The sequence below is a fragment of the Phyllobates terribilis genome, unplaced genomic scaffold, assembly GCF_046119375.1.
Source record: "Phyllobates terribilis strain yellow unplaced genomic scaffold, ASM4611937v1 Scaffold_8__6_contigs__length_399053987, whole genome shotgun sequence".
In the NCBI taxonomy this organism is placed as follows: domain Eukaryota; kingdom Metazoa; phylum Chordata; class Amphibia; order Anura; family Dendrobatidae; genus Phyllobates; species Phyllobates terribilis.
Window position 1 is genome coordinate 119,634,833 of NW_027362768.1, and position 10,724 is coordinate 119,645,556.

General features: G+C 42.9%; 1 protein-coding gene across 2 annotated transcripts in view; it reads right to left on the reverse strand.

Moving 5' to 3' along the window:
• The window catches only part of PTBP2 (polypyrimidine tract binding protein 2), a 30,845-nt gene extending 22,940 nt beyond the window's left edge, over positions 1-7,905 (reverse strand). The window contains exon 1 of one of the 2 annotated variants that reach the window (XM_073643236.1): positions 7,760-7,905. In XM_073643236.1, the coding sequence (XP_073499337.1) occupies positions 7,760-7,767 (8 nt within the window). In that variant the 5' untranslated portion in view covers positions 7,768-7,905. Of the gene's footprint in view, positions 1-7,689; positions 7,713-7,759 lie in introns of those variants that run through there. The other variant, XM_073643237.1, reaches the window with a different exon arrangement.
• Positions 7,906-10,724: the final 2,819 nt, after the last annotated feature.

Consider the following 10,724-nt stretch of genomic DNA (forward strand, 5'->3'; position numbering starts at 1 on the left):
AGGACAGCCAACAGCTATCCAACATTTATTGCTCTCACTGCTGTCCACCCTGTCTATCTGATGCAATACTGGATATACCAGGGGAGCTGAGGTAAGAAGATGCTGCTCTCACTGCTGTTCACCCTATCTTTATGTGTAGTGAATGCGCTGACCAGGAGACAACATATACCACACACTGTTAGCCATCTCAGGTCACAGCAGTTAAAAAGACATTAAGGACAGCAGTGTGAGAAGCTTCTTCTTGCCTCAGCACCCCTCATTCCTCCAGTATTGTATTAGACTAGAATATCCGGTGAGCACACACACACTATCTTACACATGAAGAGGGAGGTGAAGCTTCCTAGTGCACATGTTTTTATTAATATTTCTGGACAGCTTTAGATCATTGTAAGACTGTTCACATGCAGCATTTATTTGCACAAATTAGCAGCTGATTTTTATAGCACTAGATGCTTGTTTTTATCCTGAAATCTGCAGCATGCCAATTCTTTAATAGGAATCTCACTGCACTTGACCTATCTAAACTATTAACATGGGCATACAGGGTATAGACAGCGGAGAAGAGTGACAGCTGTATGCCTCATATCAGATGCCTTGTTGTTGAGAAATCATCTTTTATCACTTTATATGAATGATCTGTTCCAAGCTATGGGGAGGACCCTGCCTGGAAGATGAGCTCTGGAGGCAGTTGTTTTACATGAAGGGAAGTGACCACTGTGTGACAAGTAACTAACAGGAGAAATTAAATTTGTCTTCTTGCAAACATTTTTTTAGCTCTCTGAGCTCTGCAGTGTTGTGGCAATATCGCAGCCGTCTGCTGGAAGCTGAGAGGAACCTGCAGATGTGTGTGTTAACGGGGCCGCGGCCTATCAGTATTTGGTCAGTATTTTTTCTCAGGAGTGGGAGTCAAATCCAGGTGAGGAACAATCAGAGAAAAGGGATAATAGAAACAAGTCACCAATTCTGCATTTATCACCCACTCCTGAGAAAAAATACTGACCAAATACTGATAGTGGGGCCATGGCCTTATAATCACACACAGCTCTGCAGTGAGATCAGGAGAGCAGAGAGTGGCCATCACACTGGTAACTCCCCCTTCATGTAAAATAATCTCTGGAGGCAGAGATATCTTCCAAACGACATCCTCCTGGAAGACGTCATTAATATAAAGTGATAAAAGATGATTTATCCACAACCAGACAACTGATATCAGGCATACAGGTAGGACTTTTTCAGCCGTCTATAACCTGTAGGTTAATAACCCAAGGTTTATTCATTCATAAACAGCAATGAAAAAAAAAAAAAAAAAAAAAAAAAAAAAAAGCAACACTTTTTTGGTTAATAAAACATGTACTGTAGACAAAGAACACATGTAATCCACATCCCAAAAAACTCAGGTATTTTGAAAGCAGCGTTTTTCTTGCCAAGAGAAGATTTTGGCTGCAAAAATAAACGTTTCAAAAACGCTGCGTGTGAACATGCGTCAAGTATGTCAAAGGATTACAGACATCACCTTTCCAGACAAAACAAGTGCGTTTTGCTAATTGAAAGGCATCTAGGAATTAATTTATAAATGACACCGTTTTCGATTTCCGGAGAACCCTCTTTAAATGCAGCAATACCCATAACTGAAGACCACAATAATCATATGGGTGCACATAGTATAGGCACATACTGTGATAAATTTACTGCTTGTAGTATGAAAATCATATAGCTTCCATGAGCTCCTGGGCTTTTCAGCACATAATATATTAAAATAATCAAGTTTCAAAAAGCAAGGAGACAAATAGCCATTGTTACAACTGAGCCCATGTATACAAGAGTGTGTTTTTAACTGCATTTTTAAAACCCCTGTGAAACATACAGTTACGATGGGGTGCTCCCAAGGCGTAATCTCATCCAGGCCATTGTTTTGTCTGCCTTTTCACCACAAGGCTCAATTATCTCCATCAAGCTGCATTTATGAAGGCGGATGCGCTGGACACAATAAGCAGAGACCCCCTCCTCCTTTCCATCACCAGACAGAGCCACACAATGTGCTGACTGCTCTCTCTGGATCAATGCCAGAATACAAAAGGACCAACTGCATATGGCTGAAACGACCACTGCCAGACTGTCCTCACAACATTGTCTTTTTTTTCTGCCCATCACTGTACATCAAAGTTAACGGAATAAAACCACTAGATTATACAAATAATGTGGAAAAAAAGATATTGTAGGGCGCCAGGACTACAATGTGTAAAGATAAAGCAGCTGCCTTTCATTTTACACCAGCTACTACAACACAAAGAGGGAGGGAAACACCTGATAATGATAAAGCATCAGGACACAAGGCGAGTAAAAAAAAATGCTAAATCAAGTCACATAAACCTGGTCCTTTTGCCTTTATGTCAACACTGGCAGAATAGAATGATGTCCATGTGATCCACAAACCATGGCAGGGTTATTCCACAGGTTAGGACAATTTTACAAATAGTGTCTTTTTTTAGCGTTGCTTATAATGGACAGGTTATAAAAGAGTTTAAAATAAATAACAATCCTTTACTACATCCAGTAAACCCACTTTATATGAGGAATTTTGTTATTGAGGTCCAATAATTGTATTGATTACAGGCAGCAACAGGGAAAAAAAAAAAAAAAAAAAAAACAGATGCAAATCATGTAAAGGTACCCCAATGCCAGCGTCACCCATCCAACAAAGTCCACATCAATTGACACAAAAAAAGAAAAAAAAAAAAAAAAAAAAAAAAGAAAACACCTTAGCCATCACTATGTTTAAAGCTTCACTATAAAAAAAACACACAAAATGCTGACTACAGCCACTGGGAGCTGCCAAATAGCCGAATACATATGTGCCCACGATGCAGAAGTGCTCCGGATTTTTTTTGAGCGTTTCTGCATCTCCCTGGCAGAAAAATGTATGCGGATTGTACATGCGTTTTTCCTGCCAGGGACATGCGGATGTGAAGCGTTCTTCACATGCATTTCCGCATGCGGGTTGTCAAGCGATTTCCAAGCGATTTTAGCATCACTTGGAAAGTGCTTGACAACTTGGTCACACTATATAAATCCATGCAAACGGCATGGATTTATATAGAGTGTCCGAAAGAATGGTAAAAAATAAATATGTACTTACCTTCTGATGGCTCCCAGAGTCTTTCTTCACTCGATGCGTCTCGGCTTGCCGGCAGCTCGCGGTACACTGAAGGACCTGCCGACGTCAGCGTTCAAGTGACAAGTCACATGACTAAATGACGTCAGTGCAGGTCCTTGAGTCCACCGCGATCTGCTGGCAAGCCAGGACAAAGACACCGGGGGCTATGTGCTATGGTACCCAGGTCTGGAGAAGAGGAGACTCTCCTCCAGACCCAGGTACCATAGAACCAGTAAAAAAAAAAAAAATAAATTATATTTACCTTCTGATGGCTCGCGATGGTGTAAAAAACCTTGCATGACGTCATTTAGGCAAGTGATAGGTCACGCGACCGCTGAAGTCGGCGGTCGCATGACCTGTCACATGACTAAATGACGTCATGGAAGATCCTTTTACACCACCGTGAGCGGCCCAAGACACCGGACGCACCAGAGAAGGAGACCGTGGTCCATCGGAAGGAGAGTATAGCTTGTTTTTTTTTGTTACCATTTTTATTTTTTTTTTAACTATTCACTTGGTCACATTATATAAATCCATGCCAATTCCAAGTGATGCTTAAATCGCTTGGAAAGGCACTTGATAACATCAGCACATTGAAATGCATGGAATGCGCATGTACAGATCCAGTGATGCAGCTTCCATGCGTTCCAATGCAAGTCAATGGCGGCGAAAACACAGCGCTTCCGCAAAATAATTGGTAGTGCTGCATTTTTTTTTCACAATGATAATCCACAGCATGTGCACAGCACTTGCGGATTATCATTGGGGAACATGGCAGGCCTTCTACCAAGTTTTTTTTTTTTTTAAGCGTTTCTGCAGCGGAATTGCATGAAAAACGCATCGTGGGCACACAGCCTTATGAGAGTTTACAGAAACAGACAATTCCCTATATACACACTTATTTTACCTGACAACTGAGCAGCCATACTGATCTAAACCTCTGCTAGTTCTGACCTTTGGAGTCTGGTTAGCCATCAGTCTGATAAGAACCACCCATTGGCCTCCTCGGGTCAGAAGGAACAGAAGTTTCCATCAATAAATGACAAGTTATGCTAAATCTCCCCCTAAAATTAAAAAAAAATTAAAACGAGGGTTATGCTTTAAAGACATCAGGCGGTAAAGTCCAACATATTCAATCCTTCCCACCATAGTACACATCCACAGATACTGCTAAGCAAAACCCAGTGTTGTCCATTGAAACCAATCATTATCTTCCTATGCCTTGGCTAAATAAGTGTTTATAGGCAAAGTATTTGCAGGAGGCAGTAGCATTAAAGGGTTTTTCCAAGCTTCACATACATTTCTGCAGTCGCTGTGACTATAGATTACTGAATAATGACAGTGTGCAAATTGTGGTCAGAATTCTGCTCCCTACCAAGCTCATATGGTCGTCACGTGAGCAAATATACGATTTGCACGGCTGAGGTCACATGGCAAGTAGCATCTTTCACTGTTAGGCCAGGGCCTCACGATCAGTATTTTTTCTCAGGAGTGGGAGCCAGAACCAGGAGTGGGTGATAAATGAAGAATTGATGACTTGTTTCTATTATACCTTTTCTCTGATTGTTCCTCATCTGGTTTTGGCTCCCACTCCTGAGAAAAAATACTGATCGAATACTGACCAAATACAGATAGTGGGGCCGTGGCCTTACCCTCAGCGTTCTAGTGTGAGAAGAGGATGAGAAGTTAGTCGGCACAAGACCGCAAGTACTGAAATCGCAGACTTGCGGTCATACGACGACTGTACCAGCTACAGAGCAGAATCCTGGCAGCATTCAGCAATCACAAAGTAACTGCAGAAGATTACGTGGAGGTCTCAAAACTTGCTAAACATTAGAGAGCTATTAAATCTGGTTCAAAAATAGGACTAATGGGTAATATTTAACCACGGCATTGACATATGAGCACAGGCCAACGATACACAAACTTACTGTAAGGAGATATTGCAATATTAAAGAGCAAGGTACAGCTGCTGTCCAGAGGAATACATTAAATTGCATGCAGTGTTGCCACTCAACAATTTTGTGTGCCATATTTTAGACTTCTGCATGAAGCCCTGGTCAATGGAATGGTGTAGTATTATCACGATTGTCTTACCATGCATCATTTTAGGAAACTTAGGCTGATCCAGCCAACTTTTATTTATATGTAAGGCCCTATCATCTAATGTGTATGGGGACTTGTGTCTCTACCCTTACAAAGGTATCAACAGGAGGTCCTTTAGATAATCAGGAAGATGAGCAATCGCCAGGCTCTCAAAGAGCACAAGAGCATTTGGCCAGCTGAGCGAGCCATCCTTTTGTAAGTGGCAATCAAATGGGGGCTGTAGATCATGTGATTATAGCTAAAGGGTTTTTATTTTTTTCAAATCATTTAAAAACACGGGTGAAGTAACATATATTAAGAAAAAAAAAGAAACATGAAAATTCCCTTAAAAAGCAGATGTCTCAATCTGACCCCTTCCTAAATTAAACCGCCCAGACACAGGTCGATCTCCTTGACTTCTGAAGTGGGCTGTAAAAAAAAAAAAAAAAAAAAAAAAAAAAAAAAAAAAAAAAGATTTGACCTATGAAAGCTGCAGTGTCTGTATGTAGTGTTACATGCTCGTCGCTAACAGAGGATATCAAAAGTTCTAATGTGTTGCAAAGTGCTGAAAAAAAAACAACCAACTTTATAGTTTACTGATTAAAAATCCTCTGTCCCCAAGACTGCTGTAAACATGATGCAATCGCTCTAACAGGCCAGTAAGTGAGTGCCGGACGACTCAGTCGTTGGTTAACCGCATGGAATTGCCTGCTCATAAGGCCCCATACACAATAGAAAAACTTTGACCAAAAGTACTGATACAGATGGGCTCAGCTAACAGTCTAATGCATATGGCAGCCCGGACAGATGATGCCAGGGGTAATGAGGATCTGGCATGTCTGACTTCAGATCACTTTGATAGCAACTTATCTTGCTGAAACAAAGAAGTCTGTCTGCAGCTCTAGCTCTCCTGTAGAGAATACAAGAGGGCCGAGCAAAGCGAGAGCTCCCGAGTAAGGTAGAGCTGGGGTAGAAATAGCCGTTGGATGATCGGCCAGACCATAAGGGTACGTGCACATGATCAGTAATCGCTGCGGATTGGACACAGCGCACTTGCGCGGCGTGCAATCCGCAGTGGCCAGATGTTACAGCATAGTGGATGGGATTTCAAGAAATCCCATGTCCACTATGTGCCTCTGTGCACCTGCGGATCACCTGCGGACACGGACATGCGAGCGTCTTTCCAGACCGCAGCATGTCAACTTCTCTCAAGGAGACACTAGTCTCTGCAAGAGAAATTATGTATCAGTGCAATATATAGGATGCGGTGAATCCGCACGGGTCAATGATCACATGCGGATTCACCTGCATGCAGCGCTTTGGATGCAGCAAAATGTATACCGCATCCAAACCGCTGCCAATACTGACCGTGTGCACACAGCCTCCTGTTGCTTATGGAGCCTTTAGGCCAGAGATTTCAATTTGGCAATGCCACATTAGGGAAGAAAATGAATTGGCAATGCATTGTGAATTTGCTACTTGTACCTTGTATTAAGAGAAGGGGCTGAGCGAGTGCTCCATCAGCACCACAGACAGGAGGACCAGTGCCAGGCACATCAGCTCCTTGCCCTTGGGGAAAGGGGTAGCTTGGTGCTCAGCAATAACTTCTACTTATGGTACAACCTCTTTAACCCTTTGAGCACCTAGAGACATTTGCTCCATACTTTAACTTCCTGCAATACAACTCAACTTACGGTCCTTGAAAAGAGGTAAAAACGTACATTCCAGGTCATAAAACCTTAATATGAAAATGCCTGAACACACACGTGTGTGTGTGTGTGTGTGTGTGTGTGTGTGTGTGTGTGTGTGTGTGTGTGTGTGTGTGTGTGTGTGTGTATGTATATATATATATATATATATATATATATATATATATATATATATGCATGACGCCATTTTCCTGTTTTGTCAATGCCCTCCTGCGACACCTGGTCCGGTGAGAAGCGTGGGCTCAGCCAATCATAGGGGACTGCCCCCAGGCAGGGATCCACTGAGCCGACTCCTCCATGTGCATCAAGACCTGAGCAAAACATGTCAAAAAGACAATGGGAAGGAGTGAAGGGGGCGGGAGGAGTGAAGGGAAGGCAATTCTGTTATTCCCCACTATCCCCTTAAGATGAGTGACACTATGTGGGGTCTCTTATGGCATTAGTACCACACTTTACATTGTGGCTGTATATAACCAGGGTCTGTGGCCTCCTCACAAGGCCAGAGCCTGGAATGGCTGCTCCCAGAGAACAATAGACCGCAGCCTCCTGCCGCCATAGCAGGTCCCAGTGATGGAGGCCCGGACAATGGCCGCTCTCCTCCTCCTCTGCTCGGACTGTGAGCCGCCTCGCACCGTCCTCACGGCGGCTGTGCTGCGTAGCGGCCTCCACGCCGGAGTGTGGTCACAGCCCGAGCTCCTTCCCGCCACAACGGAGAGAAAACGCCGCCACACACCGCTTTACCTCAGGACGGTATCGGCGGGGACACACTCGCTCCAGACACACACACACAACCTCCAGAGCAGACACGTACCCGTCCATTGCCGGATTGGTCACCGCTCCTTGTGTGATCCTAAACTGCTGCTCCGCGCCGACTCCACATATAAACAAAATGGCGCCGCCCGATGTGACGGAAATAGCCGAGTGCTGGGCGAGCCGAGCGACGACACAGGGCGGAAATTACCGAGCGAGGCGCTGGGAGGGAAGCGTCGTGTGAGAGGCGGGAGAGGGGACACAACAGCGTCAGCCTCACACCGTGCCCCGGCTGTGGGGACCGTCTGCTCTCACGGGTTACATGGTTTTAGAGGGATTTGAGGTGGAAATTATAAGTCTTGTTCACACAAGACGTTGTTTTTGTATCCAGTGCAGTCATTTTAAAATAAGAAAATTTAGTAAATGGCGATATTCCAGTTTTCCCTCTTGAAGAGCCATAACTTTTTTATTTTTACATTGACATATGGGGTCTTGTTGGTTATACATGACGTTTAAGGCCACGTTCAGTAGTTGGACATTTTTTTTTACCTCAGTATATAATAGAAGCACGTCACCACTTCTGTATTTATCACCCACTTCTGGTTTTGACTTACTATTACTGAGGTAAAATACTGACCAAATACTGACAGTGTGAACATGGCCTTAGCCCCTTCACGGCTTTGGGTTTTTGCGTTTTCGTTTTTTGCTCTCCTCCCCAGAGCCATAACCTTTTCATTTTTCGGTCAATATGGCCGTGTGAGGGCTCATTTTTTGCTGGATGAGTTGTACTATTGAACGACACCATTGGTTTTTACCAGATTGTGTACTGGAAAGCGGGAAACAAAAATTGTGGTGAAATTGCAAAAAAAAAGTGCAATTTCACAATAGTTTTTTTTTTTTTTTTTACCACATTCACTGAATGGTAAAACTGACCGGCCATTATGATTCCCCAGGTCATTACGAGTTCGTAGACACCAAACATGTGTAGGTTCTTTTTTATTTAAGTGGTGAAAAAAAACCCATTAAAAAATAGTAAATAAAAAAAAATGGCGCCATTTTTCGGGATATAGGACCGGGTGAGGGTTTATTTTTTGCGCTCCGAACCGATGTTTTTATTGATGCCAGTTTGGAGTAGATCCGATGTTTTGATCGCCCGTTATTGGATTTTATTGCAATGATGCAGCAACCACAAAAAATTGTAATTCTGGCGTTTTGATTTTTTTTTCTCATTACGCCGTTAACTGATCGGATTATTTTTATATTTTGATAGATCGGGGCGATTCTGAGCGCAGCTATACCAAATATGTGGTATTTAATAGTCCCCTTAGGTGACTTGAACCTGCAATTTAGCACATTAACAGCCGTAGATGGATCGCGATCAAATCAGCTGTCATGTGCCGGAAAAGATACAGGCTGAGCGCCGAAGCCCACATCAAAGGGAGGGACACGACCCATGACGTAACTGTACGTCATAAGTCGTGAAGGGGTTAATGTGGTTTTAGTGCACTTTATTTAGGGAAGAGTAGTGACTAAAACAAACACATTATTGACGTTTTAATTACTTTATCGTTCCGGCGTTTACCTATCGGGTTCATTAATTTTATATTTTGATCCAACTTTTACGAACGCTGTGATAACATATAATTTTCATTTTATTTATTTTCAATGGGGAAGAAAAGAGAGTGATTTGATCTTTTAAAAAAACAACAAATGTTAAAAAAAAAATATACACACACAGTTATGGCCGAGATTGGTGGCACCCTTGAAATTGTTATAGAAAATGAAGTATTTCTCCCAGAAAATTATTGCAATTGCACATGTTTGTACATGTTTTGTCAAAAATCATTAGGGGATTTGTTCCACATCTGGGTTTGCTAAAATTTAAATATAGTGTTTTTCTTTGGTCCAGCAAGAGTTAATGTCAGTCCCTTGCTGGCAGCTCCTTAAGCTGGGCCACTGATGTTGATTGGTAACTACTTTCTCCTCCCTTTAAATAGTCACATGTCCCATCATCTGATTGTTGGTTATAGAGCTCATTCTATGCAGACCAGTTAGAGGTTTGGAGCCTGCGGCTTTGGAGGAACCACTGTAGGAGTCTTGTATCTTGGTGCCATTGTTGGAGCTTTGCTGCAGATTCCAAGTTAAGGTTTTCTTGCTGCCTGTCCCTTGTTTGTCATCTTACCCTGTGTTCTTTATCTGTAGTGACAAGGCTAGCGTCCTTGTCGGCCAATGCACTAGCGAGGGTTTGTTGCGGAGACAGTCAGGGACTAGGTACGTGATGGCGGCGGGGGGAAGGACCCGCATAGGGTGTTAGGGGAGATTAGGGATAGACACAGGTTAGTGTCAGGAGGTGTCCCATCCCTCGCTCCCTACTGTTAGGGCCTTCCTCCCCCTATGTTATCCTGTTGTGCCGTCTGCTGGACACCCTGGTCTCTAGCTCGTGACCGTGTTTATTTCCTTTTTGTGAATTGGGAAAACACAGGAAAAAAAAAAAAAATCTTATTGGACATCACTTTACACACAACCCCAAAGCAAATGTCCCAGTCAAAATTTTTGCCACCTTTCCAAAATTGTGGGTAAACAACTTTGTTTCAAGCGTGTGATGCTCGTTCAAACTCTCCTTTGGCAACAGTTAAGACAGTTTAGTGTGCACTCCGTCTGAATGCGAGGTGCTGCTGTAATGGGGCGAGAATCCCCTGATCAAGCTAGTCAAATTCACTGCACACTCTTAAGCTTGAGTTTTGCAGAATATTTTTATTATAGCCCTTGAAAATGGGGGGGGGGGGGGGGCTATGACCATACAAGGTGACTATGTTCCATTACATGCTGTTTCGACCCATCCATGGTCATAATCATTCTGTTGCTGTAAACAAAGGCAATATGAGAGAGTTGTTCACAAAGAATAAGTGAAAGTCAATAAATACCAAAGGTAACCTTAAATGCACAGGTGGTATGTACAGAGTGGTGAAAACACAGCAATGTTCAATAAAAATATTTACAGTAATGTGTAACATTAAATGTATACA